Source organism: Odocoileus virginianus, chromosome 4, assembly GCF_023699985.2.
Source record: "Odocoileus virginianus isolate 20LAN1187 ecotype Illinois chromosome 4, Ovbor_1.2, whole genome shotgun sequence".
NCBI classification, from domain to species: domain Eukaryota; kingdom Metazoa; phylum Chordata; class Mammalia; order Artiodactyla; family Cervidae; genus Odocoileus; species Odocoileus virginianus.
The window spans coordinates 14779523-14802794 of record NC_069677.1 but is presented as its reverse complement, the minus strand read 5'-3'; the positions used below and the strand labels follow the sequence as shown (position 1 = coordinate 14802794).

Here is a 23272-nt window from a genome sequence, read left to right as displayed (position 1 = left end):
AGCAGGACTGGGTTTGATGGGGTGCAGACTCAGGCGGGGGACAGCAGTGGGATCCTATCAGCTCCACTCCCCCAACACACACACACACACACACACACACACACACACACACTCAACCCATCTCCACACACACACTCACACACTCAGCTCCCCCTCCACATACTCACACACACACACTTACACACTCAGCCCCCCCTCCACATACTCACAGACGCACACACACAGGTTCAGCCCTCCTCGGGGCCGGCGCAGGCCGGCCACGGGGCAGTGGGAGCCTCTCCGAAGGCCCTGGGGCCTGCGTCTGAGGAGGCCCCATCAGCTGGAATCTGGAGTAGCTGCTCCGCAGATCGGACAGCGAGGCCATTCAACATACACAAAACACAGGCAGTCACAGGTGGGTGAGATCTGAAAACTGGCTCAGGCTAAGGGCAAAACAGAAGACAAACACACAGAGAGACCAGCACAGCCCAGGAACCGGCTTCAGAACAAACGACACGGACCACAGGCAGGGAGGCAGCATGGGGAGGAAAGCGGGCCCCAGACCCCTGTCCGCTGACCGCTGTGTGGCCTTGAGCCGGCACTCGGCCTCCCTGGGCCCATTTCCCCACAGGTAACAGAAGGGGACAGGACTTGGCAGCCTTCCCAGCCGCCTCCAGCCCTGACCTCTTGGACCCGCTGCCCCAAGAGGGAAGTGGGGCTCCAACCACACACCAAGCACCCCACATCCTCAACAGAGGCCCCCCGGCTGGTTCTCAGGGCAGAACTTGGAGGAGGGACGAGAGACCCACCGCGAGCAGGTTGAGGGGACCTGCCCTCCTCACACCACCCAGTGATGAGGGGAGGAGGCCACGTGTGTGAGGCCCCAGTGAGCAGAGGGCATGGTGGGAACCTCCTGGGGGACACCAGCTCTCCTGGAGGACCCCCTGTTTGGAGGGCCTGGAACGAAGCCCCAGAACTGACATCACAGGGCTTAGCGCCCACAGCTCACCAGCCAGAAAGATCGGCTCCCATCTCAGCTCCACACCTCAGAGCCCAAGCTCTGAACCGAACCTGCCTGGGGCTCGGGATCCTCACCTGGGAACCTCTTCCTCGCGGAGAAGCCCTCCCTCCTCCCAGGACTGAGGAAGAGAGCGAAGATGGAGTCCAGCAGCGGCCCGCCGCCAACTGAGGCCTCCGGAGCGAGAGCAACACTGACGCTGGGGGGCCCCTGAGGAGCCTCCACACCCCGCCCCCGGCCTGAGGTGCAGCGGCCAGGAAGCCAGCCAGCATCTCCCACAGGAGCAAACAGAATCGGTGAGCAGGACTTGGGGGGAGCGGGCGACCCCAGAAAGAGAGGAACACGGCGTCGTCTCCCCCAGTCTCCCATCCTCCCACTCGGGAAAAGCCTGGAATGGACACGTGTTTTACAGCTTCCCGCATCCAGTTTCAACATGCTGGTGAGAAGCTGTGGAATATCATGCAGGGCTAGCATGCGCCTGCCCATCTCACAGATGAGAAACAGGCTCGGGGACACCGGAAGCCTTGCCAGTGGAAGCTGGGGTCAGGGAGAGCCCTAGGACTCAGGATCAGGTTCCCTGGGCAGGACTCAGAGACTGAGCCGATGGGCAGGGGCTGGGCGGCTTACTAGAGAGGCTCCAGGCTCATCCACGGGGGTGACCAAGCGGTCACTCTGGGCAGACCAAGTGGCCACTGCCACCCCCTACCCTCGCCTGCACAAGAGGAGAGAGAGGCCGATCCCTCCCACCTCCTCCAGACCAGCATCAGCAGCTCTCCACAGTAACAACACACAGGGAGACTTCTGAAACCCAGGAAGATGTCTCCAACACACACCTGGATCTTCCCAGCTGGCTTCAGACCGGACACCATCCTGTCTGGAGGACCAGCATTGAAAGGTACAAGGAAGACTTCATCTAGATCAAGAGGCCTCTCTGGATGCCAGGGACCCACACAGTCCTCATCCATGTCCTCCGTGTGGGAGCACGCGCGCAGGAGCGGGGCACTCGGCCGACCACCTGTGCCCGCCCAGCAGGCTCATGCTGGGTGGGACCCCACGCCAGGCCCTCTGCTACACCACGTCCTGAGACTCGGGAGGAAAGAAGACAGCCCGGCCCCCGGGAGTAACTGCCCAGGGGCCCACTTCAGCACAGCGCCACTCGGGGAGGAGGGCCAACAACGCAGGGTGGGGAGGTCAGGAACGGCCTCCCCACGCCATCGGCACCCAGCAGAGCCTAATCTCGAAGGTGAAAAGAGTTAACCAGATAAAGGGCGTGCCGGGCGTTCAGGAGAGGAAGCACCTGAGCAAAGTCCCAGAGGCTCGAAGGGGCTCCTGCGACTCCAGGCAGCTCCGTGAGCGCAGCTACACGGCAGCCACCAGCACCGAGGGGGTGAGCTTCACAGGCTCTGCGGCTCCCACTGCCCCATCTTCTGATCGTGACTCTCCTGCCAGGCACAGGACACACGCCAGTCTGCTGCCCCAGAGGCCTCAGTTCCCTCCTCTGTAAGACTGGGAGGGTCCCATTACGATGAGTGCCATCCCAAGTTCCCTGACACCCACAGACAGCCTCTCCATCCTCACAAAACCAGCCCCAGACACCCTGGTATCCCCTGGCCCATGTCTTCCTGTTCCTCAGACAGGGGTGGCCGGGGCCATGCAGAACAAAGCATGTACTCTGCTCAATCCTGTACAAGTTATCAAACGATGACTAACCCACCATCCACCTGCCAGAGCCGGTGAAGCCCGTTCATAATCCCACAGTGACCAGGTCTCAAGGAGTCTGACTGTCTGGGCAGGTCTCACGGAGCCCGTGTCCTGGACTGCCATGCTGATCTGGTACAACACGGCCCCCTCACAGCAGCTGACGGGGTGTGAGCCCCAGAGGGTGAGGCCCAAGACCCTACTCAAAGGGATGGGTGGGAAAAGGAAATGAGTGAGCTCTGGGGGATTCAGGTCTCCCTTGTAGCCTGGATTTTCAAAATCACTTACAGTTTATACTTTGCTGAATTCCCAAAAAGATTATGAACAATTGCTGTGTGCAATCAGACCAAGAAAACACCATTAAGAAGAGGTAAATAAAATGCTGGAACCTTCCAGAAACTTCTAGAATTGGAGCATCTAGAAAGGAACCTTCACAAAGAAGACACAGCAAAGCACAGACCAGCTTCCCCATCCTGATAAGAAACAGCAGCACCTGCTCCAGAACACAGGCCAAAGCAAGCTAGCATTTGCTGAGCCTCTGCCCAGAGCCAGACCTGTGCTGGGCACATGGGGGAGGTGGTGGTCAGAAATTGATTACTCACAGGAAATTGTTTATAAGCCACCAGACTGTGGTATTTTGTCACAATAGCCTAAACAGGCTGAGACACCTTGAAATAAACCTGGGCAGAACTCTGATTTTCGAACTCACATCACTGCTCTCCAATTGAACCAACAGGTGCCAAGCCTTCCAAACTGATGAGAAAAGGCTCCTCCCCCCACTGCTGACTCAGGTACCACAAGTAGCAGCCACCACTAACTAACCACCTGCCGTGTGCCAGGGCCCCATGTTGCCTATTTTCACCGTATAACCACTCTGGTAAGGCCCTCTGGGGAGGTCAGAAGCTGAGAGGGGTTACACTGTCCCCAGATGTCACAGACTGCACTTGAGTCCAGGTGTCAAGTCCCGAACTATGCACTCCTGCCCAGGGGCCTGTCCCTGGCGGGCGCAGGACAAACCTGGCTGGTGGAGGGAAGGGTGGTAAGCTCCAGCCAGGAGAAGAAGAGGAGGCCCAAAGAGAACAAAATGCACCCGGGACCAGCACAGCACACCAGAGCCTCGCGGACACGCCGACCCACCAGCACGAGGATCACCTAATTGGAGCGGCTCAACAATAATTACCCCAATAAATAAGTCAAATGACTTTAATTTAAAAGACATTAAGTTAACAGCAGGCTTTGTGCCAGCCTACAGGGCCTGGCTCAGCTGCTCAGAACAGGCACCTGAAACAGGAAGGTCAGCACACATACCAGGCCTGACCATCCTGACGGACCCCAAGCAACCCGCAGGCCAGCGGGAGCAGTCCCAAGGCCAAGGCAAGAGCCCTGGACCAGGAAGGGTGTGAAGAGGGGATCCAAGCCCATCTGACAGCTGAGGACACGGAGGCTCCCGGCAGTTAGGCAACAAGGGTCCCGTCAGGCCCAACACCCAGGTCAACAGCACCCTTTTTACTATGCGGTCCCCTTGCCCAAAGCCCCACTAAGAGCCTGGATGCCTGGGGGCAGGGACCCAGCGCAAACCCTGGGGCTATGGTGAACTCATCCAAGGTGAGAGGAACTCCACCCTCAAGCTGCTCCAAGAGACACGGTTCCCCTCCCTTCACCAGAAGGTCTGTGCTAGGCGTGATGGGCACCCCAGACTGGGCAAAGAAGGCGCCCTGGGAGGCTGAGAGGATGCCCCGGAACAGCGCTCAGCTGGGGTCATAGGGCACCGATCAAGGAGGGGCACGGAGGCTCGGGAGGCGCAGAGGCACACCGCACCGCCCATCCACACTCCTCCTTCTATGCTGCGGGGAAGCACTGCAGCCTTCCCCGTCCAGAATCCAACCATCCCAGCTTGTTTCTCACTCGCTTTTTCCAAAGGGCCTAGGTCAAAACAGGCGCGGGAAGGAAATGACTACCCACAACCGCCAGGCAGATTGCCTTTCATTTCGGCCTTCCTTTCTAAAACACAGAGCGGCGTTGTGGCGGCGGCAGTGAGAAACGGAGACGCTCGTGGAGAAGGAACAAAAACAGCTAGGATTGCGCCCCAGGCTTTCTCCGTGGAAGGAGAGGCAGAGAAGGACCCGGGCTCCGGCCGAGCAAACGCGGGGCTGCGGCGCCCTCCAGTGGCCGTGAGCGGCGCTGCACGCGGCTCGATGGGCAGGAGAGGGGACTCTGCCCGGGAGCAGCAGGGCAAGCTCTCCCCCTACTGGGTGTCGGGGAGAATGCGGTGACCAGCAAGGAGACCCGAGGTGGTCCAGTGTGGGCTGCCTTCCTGCAGCTCCTCCTCTTCCTGTCCTGGAAGGCCAGGTTCTAACCCCAGCCCTGTGTGCACTGAATAAGTCACTGTCTTGCTGCCCAGGAACTATCAGCTGATCTATCAGCTCACTGGGAGGACACTGCACCCAGAGAGTCAGAGTTTCCTGCCTGCTCCAATGCTTGGTGATTCTGCCAGGCTCTGCGAAGCGATGATGTCTTTATTCAGACTGAATGTTTATTCGGGGAATCTGGGCAGAGGGATGATACAGATTGTGCCCCTCCATGGCTCCGTCTTGTCCTGCCTCGTACTCCCCAAAGCACATGTCACAGTCCAGCCCCACTTCTTAGTGTGGGAGCTCAAGTAAAGCACCAATGTCTCAGCCTTAGAGGCTCCTTCACTGGTCACAGTGATGCTCAGGTGAAACATTTGTGCAAGCACCTTCATAAGCTCTAAAGTGCTGAACAAATATTGCTACAATTCTCCTAATCAAGTAGTCATACTACTAACACCACCTCATTGATTTTAGGTATAAAGTTACTAAAGCAAAAGTCGCTCAGTCGTGTCCAACTCTTTGCGACCCCATGGACTATACAGTCCACGGAATTCTCCAGGCCAGAATACTGGAGTGGGTAGCCTTTCCTGTCTCCAGGGAACCTTCCCAACCCAGTGATTGAACCCAGGTCTTCCATATTGCGGGAGGATTCTTTACCAGTTGATCCAAAAGGAAAGCCCAAAAAGTTACTAAACATATCAGAAATTTCCAAACTTTGTCCTTCAGTAACAAGTGTTTTGGGAGATCTTATAACATCCTTCAGGATGTGCAGGAAGAGTCAGGATACCTAGTATTTCTTGTAAAATGTATCTTGGTAAATATGTGAGCAAAGTGAAATGAAGTCACTCAGTCGTGTCCAACTCTTTGCAACCCCATGGACTGTAGCCTACCAGGCTCCTCCTTCATGGAATTTTCCAGGCAAGAGTACTGGAGTGGGTTGCCATTTTCTTCTCCAGGGGATCTTCCTGACCCAGGGATCAAACCCAGGTCTCCCACATTGCAGGCAGACAGTTTTACCATCTGAGCCACCTGCAAAGCAGCCTAAATAAGCAAAAGTGAAAGCAAAAGTTGCTCAGTCGTGTCCGACTCTTTGCGACCCCATGGACTATAGAGTCCATGGAATTCTCCAGGCCAGACTACTGGAGTGAGTAACCTTTCCCTACTCCAGGGGATCTTCCACAACCCAGGTCTCCCACACTGCAGGCGGACTCTTTACCAGCTGAGCCACCAGGGAAACCCAAGAATACTGGAGTGGGTAGCCTATCCCTTCCCCAGCGGATCTTCCCAACCTAGGAATCGAGCCGGGATGTCCTGCACTGCAGGCGGACTCTTTACCAACTGAGCTATCAGGGAAGCCCTTAAATATGTAAGAAAAATATTTGGCTGTCCTTATCAATGTGTAATCATCTCATCTTTAGTCATTAGGGAAATGCAAATCAGAACCACAATGAGATGCTACCTCACACCCAATAAGATGGCAATAATCCAGACAGACAACAAGTGCTGGTGAGCATGTAGAGAAATTGGAACCCTCATACACAGCTGATGGGAATGTAAAATAATAATACACTACTCTGGAAAAGTCTGGCAGCTCCTAACAGTTACCACATGACCAAGCCCTTCCACACCCAGGTATATACCCAAGAGATCTGAAAACATATCCACACAAAAATTTGTAAATGAATATTCACAGCAATTTATTCATAATAGCCAAAAAGTAGAGACTCAAATGTCCATCAACTAATGAATGAATAAGTAAAAATGTGGTATAGCCATACAACAGAATATTATTCAACAATAAAAAGGCATGAAGTACTGACACATACACAACACGAACCTTAAAAACATCATGCTAAGTGAAAGAAGTCAGAAGTAAAGGTCTATTTATATGAAATGTTCAGAACAAGCAAATTTATAGAAAGCAGGTTCGTGGATGCCAGGGCTGAGAGGAAAGGGGGAAGGGGGAATGAGTGCTGACGGGTACAGTTTCTTTTCTGGGGTGAAGAAATGCTCTGAAATTAGTGATCATAACTGAACAAGTTGGTGAATGTGTTAAAAACCACTGTGTATTTTTTAATATTAAGCTATCTACAAAGTCGCTAATCAGATGTACTTCTGATTCTAATGACATCATGAGAGAACTGCATGTCAATGACCTGTGACAATGTCATAGGAAGGGAGATCTCAAAATTTTCAACTTTTGTTGAACTGTATATTTTAAAGGGACATGAATTATATCTCAAGTTTTTTTAATTGCAGGAAAATGTAATCATTGGTCTTTTAAAAATGACCTATTGGAACAGAGAACAGTCAAGTGATCATGAAGAATGACTGTTACCCTAAGCTGGAACATTTCATTCGTGCACTGAAGCCCCCACAGTATTTGCAAATCACCCAGTGCATGCTGTGCTCAGTAGCTTTAGCCATCTCCAACTCCTTGCGACCCCATGGACTATAGCCCACTAGGCTCCTGTGTCCCTGGGATTTTCCCAGCAGGAATACTGGAGGGGATTGCCATGCTCTCCTCCAAAGGATCTCTCTGATCCAGGGATCAAACCTGAGTTTCCTGCATTTCAGGTAAGTTCTTTACCGCTGAGCCACCAGGGAAGCCCATCTCACCCAGGTATCAGGTGTACATGACGATCGCTGGTCTTAGTTATGGATGGACTTTACCTTAAAACTTTAAAACATATCTGTGAAGTTATCCAGAGTGCATGATACATTGTGCATGATACAATAATATTATACAAAGTTCTTCCCTACAGATCCATGACTAAAGTTTCCCCTGAGAAACATACATTGCTACATTAACTACTATAGTTGTATCATGAGTGTATTATAATTTAAGAGTTCCATTGCATTTGGTAAATTCTCTAAATTTTAGAGTATAAAATGTCAGCTAGTCTTTTCAAAGAGCATCTCACTTCAGGATACACTTCCTTGATGACTTCTTTCCCAGATGGTCATAACTTAGTCGAAAGCTTTCTTCTGGTCAAGGTACCTGCTGCCATGACAGGTGGGGGAATCTGCGTTGCAATGTCAGCTGTTTGTCATTAGCTTCACTGAGAAGCCACCATCAAGGTTTTTACCCTCAGGCTTCTTTAGAGCCTCAACTATGAGCTGGGGCTTTTCAAAATGACTCACAGTTTTCCTTTTGCAATAAAAGAAACTGCAAATTCAAAAAAGGTATGCAAAGAGATTTAACTTTTTTCTCGTTACCCCAAGTCCTCAGCATGCTCCTCCTGGAATCCAGTGGTCACCTTTAAGTATAGAAAGCACAAGGCCTCCTTCCTGTTCCTAATTTGTCATCTGGAGATGGAGCAACCCAGCCTCGTGCTCTGAGATGGCTGAAGTTTGATGTACCAGGGGCAGCACACCAAGAACTCTTCTATGATTTCTCAGGTTTAATTAATACAGCTATCAATCAGTTGACTATAAAATATTTCTAAGAGCCTAGAATGTGCCAGGAACTATGCTAAAAATATAACAGTGATGGAGGAAGAGAACACCATCCATTGCTTCATGCCATCTGTGCCCCAGTAGACCAGCACGCCCCACCTCCTGCCGGCTCCCCAGCCCTCCTTTCCCCACCCAACATACTACCACCTCCCTTAGGGAAGGAGGAGAAACTGCATTGAGGGGCGAGTTTCGGAGGCAGGTCTGTCTGGTTCTCTTCTCCGCTGGGATTAGCCTTGAAGAGACTGCCCCTCCCTGCAGGGCAGCCAGCTGGGGTGGCATCTACAGGGTGGCTGTCCACTCCAGCAGACCAAGAGGGTAGTGATGCCCTGCCCTTGAGGATATGATGCTCTAGTAGGGAAGGGCAGAATGCAAACTAGGAAACAGGGTAGTGACTTTCTCAAACTTGTTTCTTGATGTTCAAATAGCTCTTCCTCTCGCTTCCTTCAGTCCCTGCTCAGATATTAACAGTATCTGTGAGGCCTTCCCTGCCCACCTGCCGTACAAAACGGCCCACAACTCCACACCCCGACACACGGACACTCCCTGTGTCCTTATCCGCCTTGACTCTTCTCTACATGATCATGATCTGACTCATTCTGTGAGGACTTCTGTTCATTTGTTTGGGCCAACCTCCTCCACACCCCTGCAGCCCCAGGATGTAAGCTCCACGAGGGCAGGGACCTGGTTCTCCTCCCGCTGGCCACCAGCACCTAGAACAGCGCCTGCAGCAAGATAAGCGCTCAATAGTATCTGTTGAATGAATGAACAAATGAGCGTGTGCAACCAACAAGGTGACGGAAAAGATAAAGAAGGCTAATAGGGTGGCAGCTGCTTCAGAAAAGGGGTTCAGGGATGGCCTTTCTGAGTGGTCACTGTCTGAGGGAAAGCGCAGCACAAGAAGCAATCGTGCTGTATGCCTGAGGGGTCCCCACAGCACTGGGAAAATCCCCCTGGGCCTCTGCAGGGGGCTGGCCACCCCAAAAAGGAGGGAGGCGATGGCTGCAGGGCCCGCCAGTCAGCAGAAGCCAGAGTCCCCAGAAGTCAGCAGAGCAGAAGAGTATTGTGAGAGCAGACACACAACAATGGCCACAGCAGCACAGGGCTGCCTGCAGTACACGGGGTGGCACTTAACCCTCCCCTCTCCGAGGGAGGTAGGGGTTAAATCAGCATTTGAGAGGAGGCCTGGGAGGCCCTGAGAAGCAAAGAGGGGTCACCCACGTCACCCAAATAGTCACTGGCCCCTGCGGTTTAAGCTCAGTGCTGCCTCCCTCCCTCAGGACTATCTCGTGCCCAATCCAACAGGTTCAGCAATGGGACAGGCTATACGCGGGGCGATGCTAAGCACCAGGGGTGCCCGGTGTCAGGGGCTGTACCTGCCCCGTCCATGTTCCCTACAGTTGTGACTTTAGGGTCCGACGCACAGCAGATGCTCAGCCATTCAGGGGACTTAAGCATACATGGTGGGCTCCTGAAGGCCGGGCAGAGATGACTGTGGTCACACACAGAAAACAAATTCACACAAGAAAATAAAAGGAATAAAAGCAATTTAGCTGAACATGATAAACCCTTATCTAAACACAGCCATCAAGTCGGAGGCCCCCAGACCCTCATTCCTCATGCCTTGGTGGGGTGGTATCAATTCCTTCAGGTCATCTGCAGCTGCCTCGGGCCTTGAGTGATGGCTCTGGCTGTCGGAACCAGGGCCAGCAGAGGGATAGAGTTGGAGCATGAAACACAAACTCCAACAAGGGAACCCGGCCCTGAGCCTGGACCTGCCCTAGACCTGTATTTACAGTGCCCACTATGTTCCAGGCACAGGGACCGGAGATGAGAAGGCATGCAGTCCACCGCACCAGCGAGGTACATAAGGAAGACGTGCCTCTCGAATGGACGTTCCTTGGATGGCTCCAACAAGGAGACGGTATCTGAAGATGGGCGAGACTTAGCGACGCACACAGAAGTGTATCCTGGTGGTGGAACAAAAGACGCAGAAGCCTGTAGGCTGGAAAAAGTTGGATATACGACAAGACACTGGCTGGAGCTCAAGAATGGGAGAGCAGAGTCCTAGTAACGGGGCAGAGAGGCCCAGGGTGTGACCTCTGACTCAGAAAACAATGAGTTTCATTGTTTATCAATGAAACAATGATAATGTTGGTCTACACGGTAGTGTCTGGAGCGCCAGTCAAGTCTGGAGGCCCTGAGAGGCAAAGGGAGGCGGGGTTACCCACAGTCACCCGGCTCTATCCAGACTGGCCCTATGATCTAGCAAAGGATTTCGCAAACACTGGAGTCCTAAGGAACACCTGGAACAGGTTGCCAGGCCCTACCTCCCGAGACTGCAATTAGGGAAATCGGGATGGGCCCCAGGCTGAAAGAAGCCCAGCTCAGACTGTGGATCCCAAGGCCCCGGCAGTTACAAGCTCCAGGACCTGGACTCCTGGCATCCTGAACCATGGAATCCAGACCAGGTGCCTCGCTATGGCTGGTGCGTGTTCCCGAAGGGCTCATTTGGTCTGGGCAGGGCATAGACTGGATGCTATGGCAGAAAGCTGGAACAGAGAGCTGTGGAGGGCTGGGCACAGACTGTCCCCAATTCTAGGGGCATTCCTGGGGGAAGGTGAACACTATGTGAACAGTGGTCAAGGGCCCAGGAAGAAGGCAAGGACACTCTGGGCAGAGTACAGCTTGTGTAAAGGCATATTCAGTACAGTTAGTAGGGGAAGGACAAGGAGGTTGGCTGAAGAGCCCGGCCCCACAACAGACAGCCCTGCCAAGAAATGAGGACTTGATTCTGTAGACAACAACAACAAAAAAGGGAGTTCCCTGGAGGTCCAGTGGTTAAGACTGAACTTCCACTGCAAGGGACACAGGTTGGGGAACTCAGATCCCACAGGCTGTGCAGTGCGGCCAAAAACAACAACAGGCCCCTGAACCATGCAGGAGGCCAGCATTGCTCCCCTTAGTCACTCACCCAGCACAAACACATGGACTACTCTAATCTTACCGCCCCTCCCCCTACCACCAGTCTCCATCCTTGAAATGGCAGCCCACTCCAGTACTCTTGCCTGGAAAATCCCATGGACGGAGGAGCTTGGTGGGCTACAGTCCATGGGGTCGCAAAGAGTCAGACACGACTGAGCGACTCCACCACCACCACTAAGAGCCCGCCTGCCAACACAGGAGACATGAGACACGGGTTCAATCCCAGGGTCAGGAAGATCACTTGGAGGAGGGCGTGGCAACCCACTTCAGTATTCTTGCCTGGGGAATCCCATTGGACAGAGGAGCCTGGTGGGCTACAATCCATTGGGTCGCTTAGAGCCGGACATGACTGGAGTGATTTAGTGCACACTATTTCTATCCTAAAATCACACCTTAGATCCCCTCTGGGCAACTATTAGGTCAAAAGGAGACATGTAATTTAACTGAGGCCATTAACACTAAGCGTGGACTGCAAGGAGATCCAACCAGTCAATCCTAAAGGAAATCAGTCCTGAATATTCATTGGAAGGGCTGATGCTGAAGCTGAAATATTCCAATACTTTGGCCACCTGATGCAAAGAACCAACTCATTGGAAAAGACCCTGATGCTGGGAAAGACTGAAGGTGGGAGGAGAAGGGGATTTCAGGGGATGAGATGGTTTGATGGCATCACCAACCAGATGGACATGAGTTTGAGTAGGCTCTGGGAGTTGGTGATGGACAGGGAAGCCTGATGTGCTGCAGTCCATGCGGTCACAAAGAGTAGGACACGACTGAGCGACTGAGCTGACTGACAATCTCTCACAAGCAGAGCCAGGCAGCCCAGCCTGGAACAAGACGACTAGCTCTGCTCTGCCCTCTCCAGATCTTATATCCTTACCTCTTGGAGCACTTTCTTGCTGGGAGGAACCCGCTGCTTCTCTAAACGGGTTCATGACCCTGAAGAGAAGGGAAGAAGGAGGCACACTGAGGAGATGAAATGGTTCACATGGGCCGGGTGTGGGCTGGACCAGTTTCAACTGAAATCCTTACAGCTATGAGAAATATCACTGTAATTTGAAGAACTCAAGCGGCCTAAGACCTTGTCCAGTAGACGCTGCACCTTCAAGTGACCTGCTCCATCCTCAAAAGTCAAAGACTGAGAAGAATAAAAAGAGGGGCAGACTAAATGCACTGACTGCTGAAATCAACCACGCCAGGAAAGAGGGGGCGCGGCGATTCTCCAGGGGGCTGCAGTTAAGAAGCTCGGATCAAGGAAGTCAGCTAATAGAAGCTCCGAGACACGCCCCCTCCGCCCCCCTCCGCGCCCCCCCTCCCCGCCCCGACCTGCAGCGTGCTATGAACGCACAATTCGGGAGGGTACGCGTTAGGCTTCTGCTGGCACTGGCAGTGGGCATCGCAACTAAGACACCTCCCTCCTGACCCCTGGATCCAGGCCGGACCCCACAATGACCGAGTCACCTACCCGGAACCTTTACCTGGGGTCCCGCTCACCTTGCACTTGAAGCCGGCGGCGGGCGGCAGCAGCTCCCGCAGCAGGGCCTTGGCCACCTCGCGGCTGGCCTCCTCGCTTACGAAGTGCAGGTTAAGCACCTCGTGCGCCTCGAACTTAGCGAGGCGCAGCAGGGAGCCGAGGGCGACGCGGGCCTTGGCCTGCAACGCGGCATTGTGTTCGGCCTTGGTGAACATCATCAGCAGGTGGTAGTCCACCGGCCCGGCCCCGCCGCCCTCCAAGCTCTTGGCCTTAGCGCCCGGGGCCGGCGCCAAGGATCCCCGCGCCAGCTCCAGCACTGGCGGCGAGGGCGCAGCAGGGGCCCCGGCGCGGGCCTCCTTCAGCCTCTTGGTGGCGCTGGAGAAGGTCTCCCGGCCAGAGCCCAGGTAGTAGAAGGCACAGACGGCCAGCGCCGCGGCCAGCAGCAGCGCGCAGTAGTGGGAGCGCACAGCGCCCAGACGCGCCATGGCCCGAGCGCACGGGGGCCCGCCTCGGAGGAGACCCATGCGCCACCCGCCCGCGGACAGATCAGCCGGGGAGTTGCTGCAGAGACCAGTACCCCGGCAGCAAGTTAGCGGCCCCGGCAGCAGGCGGCAGCCATGGCGGGGGCGGAGCCGAGCTGCCAATCTGCGGGCACTGATGCGCGGAGAGGCGGGGCGAGGCTGCCTGGCAGCCACTGGGTCCTAAGCGCAGAAGGATTACAGCGGGGTTGGGCGCTGAGCCCGCGGGAGTCCCTCCAGCGTGTTCGAAGGAGGCGGTAAGGACTTGGACACGCAAGTCAGCAGGCTGTACGGTCTGTGGAAAATGGCCCTCGTTAAGTGCACAGCCCCAGGCGCTAGAAACCGAAGCTAAGCCTTCGGAAGCAAAAAGACTAAACTGGACGCACAAAAATTTTCTCTATTTATATACCTTTTCCCTCCTAATTTCTTGAAGGCTTTAAGTCCTCTCCCCGACTCCTTTCACACCTTGGAGACTATCTAGGGCTGAAGAATTTAAACTAGCAACTCCTTTCCCATTTTCGGTGAAGTAGGATTGACACCCGAGGTATGAATCACTTGCTCACCTCACCTGGCGTCTCTGAGGCCGACCAGAGGCAACCTAAAGGATGTGACCACCAGGGGGCCACCTGCCACCAACGTTGGGGGGTTCAGAGCTCCCCAGGAAGCTTTTTTTTTTTTTTTAACATACTTTAACACTTTAAAAGAGACTTACTGCATACCCAGTAGTTTTGCAAATTCTTAACTGAGGCGTAACTGAGGTCACTTGCTCCGGTCACACAGTGACAGGTTTGACAGAGAAACACTCTTCTACAGCAGATGAGGGTGCCTGTACTGGCACAACTTTCCTGAAGGGCACTCTGGCAATACTAAAATCAAGAGAACTTTCAGTTCTCTCTCCTATCCACAGAACAGTGGTTCTCAAATTTTTATTGGTACTAGCTGGGGTCGCACAGAGTCGGACACGACTGAAGCGACTTAGCAGCAGCAGCAGCACTGGGGAGCTTGATAAAACACAAGGGCTCAGGCCCTATTACCTTCAAAGAGCCTGGGCCTCGATGGTGATTCTTCTGCAAGCCAAAGTTTGAAAAGCAGTGCCCTTCAGACCTTGGCTTGGGGGGTCCCCGCCTCAAGGAGTGGTCTCTAAACACCAGCCCTTGCAGTGTCCAGATGAGGCACCATCCTCAAGGATCCCATAAGGGCCACCTAAGAACTACTCAGTCCCATCTTTCTCTGCTACAAGAAGGCAAGACTTCAAGAGAGCAGGCAATGTGTCTTTCTTTAACCATAATAGCTCCAGTAACTGATGGTGCTTGACTCACTGAATGAGCGTCAGAAATACACCCACCCATTGTGAACCATCATTTTCAAAAGGGAATAAGGAAAAATGTACTCAAATATTTAGCCACAAGGGTAATGCAAAGCTAGGTTTATGATGACAAGATATTAAAATCAAATGTTCATCAGTACTAAAATAAAGATGCTGTTGGGAAGTCTCTGGTGATCCAGTGGTTAAGAGTCTGCCTGCCAGTGCAGGGGACACGGTTTCAATCCCTGGTCCAGGAGGATCCCATTCGCCGAGTGACAGGTAAGCCTGTGCGCCACTACTGAGCCAGCACTCTAGAGACCACAAGCCACAACTACTGAATCCAAGTGCCTACAGCTTGGGCTCTGCAACAAGAGAAGCCACCACAATGAGAAGCCCACTCGCCCACAACTACAGAAACCCTACACACATCAGTGAAAACCCAGTGCAGCTAAAAATAATTTTTTTTAATTAAAAAAAAAAAAATAAAGATGCTGTTGGTGCTGTAGTCAGCAAACTAAGTGGAAATTTTTTAAAGTGATAAATGGAGGGAGAACCTATAGATTTACAGACTCAAGAGATATATTAGCCAATTGCAATGAATGGAACTTACATAAATTGATTTGAAAACTTTTTTTAAAGAACACAAGATATTGAGGAATTTGCATATTGACTACAGTTTCATAGTTTGAGAAAGGTGATATAATTTTTTAAGGACAGTCCTTTCCCCCCTTTAACTTCTTTATATTGATGTGTAGGTGACTAACAATGTTGTGTCAGGTTCAAGTGCACAGCCAAGTGACTCAATTATACATATACATGTGTCTATTCCTTTTTAAAGTTTCTTCCTATTTAGATTGTTATATAATATTGAGCAGAGTTCTCTGTATTGGCCAGTAGGTCCTTGTTGTATACACGTCAACCCCAAACTCCTCAATTATTCCCCCCTCCCCAATCCTTCCTGTCTAGTAACCGAAAGTTTGTTCTGTTTCTGTTTTATAAATAAGTTCAGTTCTCTAAGTCTGCTTCTGTTTTGTAAGTTCATTTGTATCATTTTTAAGATTCTGCATAAAAGCAATATACATATTTAGAGAGACATACTCAACAATATGTTGAAATGTCTGGCACCTGTCTTAAAAAAATAGTGAAGAGAAAAAATGGGTATAAGTGTAGATAAAACAGTGTAAGCCATGAACCAATAGCTAATAAAGTTATTATCTTTACTTTTCTAGGTTTGAAATTTTCAATAAAAAGACTTTTAAAAATCCTCCCAAAAGTGATGCAGATTACTTAAAAGACTTAGAAACTTGTCCCTCATTTATTAAATGAAAGCAGCAGGTGACAAAACAGTTTGACCCCACTGTATGTACACACATCCAAAGGTCTAGAAGGGTATATACCATGGGAGTAATAGCATCCCCCACACTCAGTACTATCCAACAGAACTTCCTAGGGTGAATATATTCTATAATCTGCCCTGCTCAAAACAGTAATCACTGGACACAAAGCTAGCAGCTCTGACGTGGCAATTCAACACATGAAATGCAGTGAAGTTGCTCAGTCGTGTCCGATTCTCTGCAACCCCATGGACTGTTGCCCACCAGGCTCCTCCATCCATGGGGCTCTCCAGGCAAGAATACTGGAGTGGGTTGCCATTTCCTTCTCCAACAACACATGAACACTTAATTCAAATTTTAATTAAATTTCAGTAGACACATGTGGCTAGGAGGTACCATATTAAACATCACAGGCAAATGATGGAATTAGGACCAAGTTCCTTTTGCTTATCATTAACCTTTCCTACAATGAAAAAGCACTGTTTTGTAATAAAGCAAAGTAGGTGGTTTTCATTTAAAACATTTACTATCGGTTTGCATTCTCCTGGTCAAATAACTATTTATGAAAATGAAGTGAAGTGGAATAAAGTAAATTACATAGAATAGTTTTAGTGTCTGCTTTCACTTAACTTTTAAAGGAAAAGCAAAAGCAGGGAATTCACTTCCAGGTCTGTTCTTTTAGGCCTCTATTCCTTCAATCTTGATTCACGCAAAAACTTGTTTTTGTTTGTTTACTAAAAGGGTATGAGTGTAAATGTGTTGCCTAGATTAGAAACTTCAACAGATATCTCAATCATAATGGCAAAAAAATTAGAGCTACAGCATAAAAAGGCCTTTTGTGGCTTTTAGCTAATGAACTGGGAGCCATACAGCTCTGTGACAGGCAGAAGAAAATATTTAAAAAATCAAAACGGATTTCATGGTTGAAGCAATCAGCAAATAGGATCAATCTGGACCAATCTGACAGAGTAGGAAAGACACACCGAACTGAAAATATGAAACACATGAGTTGACAGGTATATCTGCAATTGTGGTTCACAATAAAGTAGAAGTCTGAACACAAAAGAACTATGCCAGAGGTGAGATTTTTATTGATATGACATAATTTCTTGGCATACAAAGAATTTAATCAGGTAAATATTTACAATTCTTACATAATGTACATCTTAAAATAACTATAAAGATAACATACTTTGTTCCATTTACAGTGACATCCTATAGTAAAACTACATTCATGAATTAGATACAAATAAATCCTCTACATGCTAATAAAAACTAAATGGATTGTTGGTTATACAGTCTTTAAAATCTATCTTTTCACAGGTAGCAGGAAATATTACATGTAATAAGTCTTTAGACGGGAATGATCCAGAAATATCATGAAGCACAAGTAAACACATAGAGGAAAGTAGCTCATCATTTCTAAAAGTTAACCTTTAGCCTTTGTGTAAAATAAATGGTGCCAATATTCTTTATAATGTAGAGAGCTTTCCCTGTTTAAAATGAATATCCAAAAGGCTGGGAAGTATGCTGAGGAAAAATAAGAAAACCTAGTACATAAGATAGTGAAAAGAGCAATGTAGAGAAAAGTTTATTTAATCAAATCTTGCTTTCTTCCCATTATCTCATTTTAGTAGATAAATTTATGTAAACAGAAAAGGATGCCCACAACATTGTATTTATAGATGTCAAGATTTGGCCAAACTGAATCCATGCCCCTTTTAGCTGTCTTCGTTTAGAAAAATCAAGAAATTGGTAAGCATATGGTGGATTAAAATAACCTTTACATTTTGCCTTTGTCAATGTTTTGTTACTGCAAAAATATAAAATTCCCTACAATTTGATGTCTTCAAACCTTAATCTATTTCTTCAAAGTAATTTTATATCCAGGTTTTCCAGAATATTTGGAGTCTTTTTTTTTTTTTTTAACCAAAACAAAAGGAAAGCTGGCAGTCATTATTAGACTGCTGATTTATAATGATTTCAAATCATTTCATGATATGAGTGCCTCTTGACTACTAGTCAGACAGGGGTTCTGGTGTCAGCTATACCACCAACCAGCAAAACAGAGACCAGCTCTGTGAAATAAGAGCAGCAGCCCATGATCAGAGAAGAGACAATGTTGGTGATCTCAGAAGTCCGACCATGAGGATCCTGCAAGATAAACTGATGGCAAGTACACTGGGAGGAGCTGTGCGAACAGTATAGGAAAGACTGCTGTTACAGTTTCACCTTGTTTCATCCAACTCATTTTATTTGTGAGGTGCTCTGACTTCAAAGAGTAATAATCACTAGTCAGTGCTCTTTCCACTATATCATGTAGGTCTGAAATCATTTTAGAAAGACAATTCTATAAAAATATAGCATTTTCCAGCTCATGTCCACAGTCAAAAGTGCTATCAAACAGAAAAGTTAATTAAACAATATAAGAGTGATAAGGGAATGTCTTATTCAAAACGGATAGTAAATTTAGTCTTAAATACAATTGTTTCTTGTGATCACACTTCACATGTGTAAAATTATATTTTTAAAATACTGCTTAACATATCACAAATATAAGTTGTCCAGACTGGAAAAGTATGTGTTTTGTCAAAATGCACTCATGAAGAACCATTTAATATTTCAAATAAAATAGATAATGTTTTACAAAGTAAACACTAAAGTTGATTAAAATATACAATGAAAACCAGTATAAATTAGGCAAACACTGTAATGTAGTGAATCCCTGGAAATCTCTGAATTTGTAAGAATTGTACCAAAGGTAATTTTTTAAAAACTTAGAAACCTTAAACATGTTAAGTGTTACAATGAAAAATTAAGAACTACACAATTACCTTTAGTCTAGTTCTAACATGAAACTGCACTGTATAAATTCCTCATAGTACTGCTACTCTTATTTTGAGACTATTTTAAATCAAACTTTTAAGCTAATAAGCTAATAATGATTAATGGAATAATAAGGGATCTGAAACTAAATACCAGCAGATCACCTAGGGAAAGAAAACAAAGGACAATCACATTGATTTTTGAAGCCCAAGATTATAACTAACATTGTTTACACTGTAATTGATCATACTGTACTGAATAATTCACAGCATAATAAAACTCAGATTTGTTACATACTATAGAAAAGCTATTAGTTGACATAGTTAATTCACCTTGGTTAAAAGCCAACCTACTCTGTAACTACTTGTAACTATTCATTTTCTTTAAAACTTTGCTGTTACTACTGCATCATTTCTGCCAAATTTAATCCAAATTGAGTTTTGGCATATTCAAGAAACCAAGCCACATAAATGTATTTTTCAATGTACAAACTCCCTACACTGTTAAAGATTTCACTTTCACTTTCTTTGAAGATTTTTCTGAAGATATTCAGAACCATGATCATCTTTAGTGTACTTCAAATACATCTCTAACAATTAAATTTAAGTAGACACTAATTACTGCCACATTAACAACTCATGACTGAAGTCACAGAAGTTAAGAGTCTCTAAGAACTGCTTTCACAACCAGAGAACCCAGAAGTGATCTGGAGACCAAAGGCTGGATCCAAAATGAAAACTACCTAGGCTTCTTCAGATAAAGAACAAAAGGATTCCTAGGCTCAAAACTGGAATAGGCACTACAAAGGAAAAGTGAGGCTCTTGTTTCTTCTTTCTTTTTTCCTCTGTTTCTTTCTTTCTTATCTCAATATATTTCCTTCTCCGTGAGCTTTCTGGACAATTAATTTCAAAGTACACTAACAAAAATGCTACAAATCAGACTTCTGCAAAGCCGGGTGGTCTTCGACTCAGATTTCAGGGAAGATTTAATGTTCTTGTTATTGTTGCAATTAAAATACAAGGTTTTGGAAATTAGCCTTTCCTTAGAAATAATCCATACATATATTTTTTACCTTTATCTAATACATGACAGTTCATTATATGCATGCAATTTGGTCAAACAAATACAGAGCCTTTTCTGTGATGTGAATTTATTTCAGTATAATTCCTGTTTTGATTCTGATTTGATGTTCAGTCAACTTAGAAAACTCTACTTACTGGTGGGAAAATGTTAGAAAATTTATTATATACCCAATGAAATATAATTTCTCCACTTATTTGGTAACTCAAGTTTAAAAACCTCTCACTACTTACATATAACTTGAAAAAGAAAATTAAACTTAGTTATGACAATATTAAAAATAAACCATAAGGCAAATTACTTATTTTACACTCCTGATGAGAGGTCAATCAAAGATGGAATCAAACAAATTTGTAGCATATACAAAGAAAATTAACATTTCCATAGTATAGCTATCTGTCCAATTCCATAATATTTTGGAATTCAAGGGTCTGTGATTCATGTAACCAAATACTAAAGCTACATGTGCTGTGCTTAGACGCTCACTCGTGTCCAATTCTTCGAGGCACCGTGGCCTACAGCCCCCCAGGCTCCTCTGTCCATGGGATTCTTCAGATAAGAACACTGGAGTGGGTTACTGTGCCCTCCTCCAGGGGATCTTCCCAACCCAGGAATCGAACCCAGGTCTCCCACATTGCAAGTGAATTCTTTACCATCTGGGCCACCAGGGAAGTCTACATAGATGCTATAATTCAAAAGAATGTATACCATGTATGATAAGTACATAGGATAGATGTTAGAAGAATTAAAAAGCAATTTATTGCTGTATATTTTAGTATAATCTAAAAAAACGAGTCTTTTTTTCTCCTTTTACAGAGAGATTTTCCTTTCACTAGGAGCAACAGCAAAAATGTACCTTGAAAAGGGCACATTTCAAATATAAAAATGTTCTACATTATTTTATGTCAACTTTTCCTTTGATAGTTACAATCTGATGAAAGCATAATTTTGCAACATTCAAGTAACCTTTGAAACACAGTTTTATTACATCAATAAAATTGTCAAGGTTTTAGGAAATCAACCCAACATTGAAGAACTATAACTTCTATGAGATCCTTTTGGTAATTTGGAAAAAAAAAAATGTCAACGGTTTCTTTTTTGCTTCTTAAAATGGAATAAATCTAAAGGACTGAGTTATATCAATCTGTACAGCCACTGTATGTATGTTAAAGTACTGGACAATAACGTGAGCGATAAACTACATTTATGAGGAAATGGGGTCATGTATCCTCTAGTTCTAATAATTAAATTACATATTGTGTATATAATAGCTACCAAGAAAAAATAAAAGCAAAACCTATTTTGAACCACCAACATCCAGGAAGCTAAAGCAAAGACACATTCTGGAATCAGGCAGGACATCAGGCTCCCCACTTGATGCTGACAGGCTTGACTGAACAATCCTGGGCACAGTGCACAGAAGAAAAACATCAATGCCATCATTCATTGGGAAGAAAAGATCATTCTGTATAAATCTTAGCATCTTGTAACCTAGAGATGGCCTAAGTCCAGATTCAACTTTCATCTATAAAAAACAGCCCTTTAAACAGGCTTTTTAAAAAAAAAATAAAATAATGTAAGTCTTAAAGTAGGTTCCTCTCCCAACTGCTAAGAGATCTATGTTTTGATTTATAAAAATATCAATGAATGGGTATCTTTTCTCCAAACTGCTCAATAGCTACTAAAATAAGTAGGTAGATTAAAGCAGTAAAAATAAGTGAGTTTTCAGATATATACATTAGGGGGTCACTAGATTTACTATTTTCCCCATTCTAAAAAAAATTCAAAATTTCTGTGAATCTTGCTGGAAACGATTTAGTTTCTCTGGATTATTGGATGCCATTTGGGAGAAATCACGAAAAATGTCCTGGTAAGTTTCATCACCTGCATGAAAGTAAAATAAAAACACTTTTAAAAATTTATATTAAAATAGTATTAAAAGACATTCATTTTATGACTAGTAACTATTTTACAATTCATGATAATAAAACTTTGTTCAGATGAGCATTTTTTGAAGAAAAAAGACCAACTAAATGTAAGTGTTGGATAAGTAATGGAAGAAAAAAAAACTATACCTGAAAAAAGCACCTCAGATGCAGCCACAGAGGAAAGTTCAGAGTTAGAAAAGAGCAAAGATGCAAGTGTTTTAAAGCAAGTAAAGAAATACATTTATTAACACACAAGAAATAAAAGTCATCCTAAATGAGGTATAATAAACAAGGCATTCTTTAAATAAATATTTCCTTTGATCAAGGCCAAGAAAAGATCAAAAACAAATATTAATGCTTCTGATGGATGCAAGTCAGCAGCAGGACAAAACTGATAACCAGGTGGGAAATTTTAATATTATATCTTAATTAAATCTTAAATAATAGGTGAAAAAGTCTTTATTCAAACTTTAATGCTTAACTAAAACTAATTCACTTAATCTACTTTTTAACTAAGCTTATAAAATAATAAAGCCTAGAAAATGACTTTAAAATCATACTTTCACATTTAGTCAATAGTTCATTTACTGTAGGTCATTTGAGCAAGGATGCTATGACAAAAGGGGACTAAATATCAAAGGCATCTGTTAAATTAGAATAATACATATGTTGGTTGGTTGTATATGCTCAGTCGTGCCCGACTCTTTGTGACCCCATGGACTGTGGCCCACCTGGCTCCTCTGTCTATGGGATTCTCCAGGCAAGAATACTGGAGTGGGTTGCCATTTCCTACCCCAGGGAATACATGTGTATATACATACAATATGCTTGTAGAGAAGATTATAGACACTGATATTATAGCAGATTGAAGACTACTTTTCTTGTGATGAAAAACTAAATATATACACACATATAGGCTAACTCTTCAGACAAAAGATTTATATAAAATGAAATCTTATTTTCAAGTTAAATCATTCATCATGAATGCTTCATTAAACATATTACTTTTATACAGAGGCTTGTCATAATTCTGTTTTCAAGATTTAGACTGTCAAATACTGGTTTAGGTAATTATTGTTAAAGCATGGTTTTATAATTATTCCCTAAAAAATACCTTGCATCCATCTTATTATACACTCATTGCTACAGTTGTTGTTAATAGTGCAGTTAAGTTTTGTCAGCTTTTAAAAAGTGAGATTTTTTGAGGCAATAGATGTCATACCAAAAGCTAGAGAATTAGAAAAAAATCAGGGGAAAGTGATAAAGATCTAGTAAAAAGGTCTAACAGCATAACTCAAGATTTTCAATAAAAAATTTTT

General features: G+C 46.4%; 2 protein-coding genes across 7 annotated transcripts in view; both read right to left on the bottom strand.

Moving 5' to 3' along the window:
• The window catches only part of XXYLT1 (xyloside xylosyltransferase 1), a 178530-nt gene extending 164938 nt beyond the window's left edge, over positions 1–13592 (bottom strand). Inside the window, exons 1-2 of one of the 2 annotated variants that reach the window (XM_070466207.1) lie at positions 12520–12759; positions 12368–12426 (exon numbers count right to left, since the gene is read on the bottom strand). Coding sequence is in view for 1 of the 2 variants with exons in the window: in XM_020877848.2 (XP_020733507.1) it covers positions 12982–13485 (504 nt within the window). In the remaining variant the exon portion in view is untranslated. Of the gene's footprint in view, positions 1–12367; positions 12427–12519; positions 12760–12981 lie in introns of those variants that run through there. The other variant, XM_020877848.2, reaches the window with a different exon arrangement.
• A 3593-nt stretch (positions 13593–17185) lies between these two features.
• Positions 17186–23272, bottom strand: part of ACAP2 (ArfGAP with coiled-coil, ankyrin repeat and PH domains 2) — a 162286-nt gene continuing 156199 nt past the window's right edge. For all 5 annotated transcript variants that reach the window (XM_070466206.1, XM_020877838.2, XM_020877840.2 and 2 more), the window contains one exon: positions 17186–21909. In XM_070466206.1, coding sequence (XP_070322307.1) covers positions 21809–21909 — 101 coding nt within the window. In that variant the 3' untranslated portion in view covers positions 17186–21808. The remainder of the gene's footprint in view (positions 21910–23272) is intronic.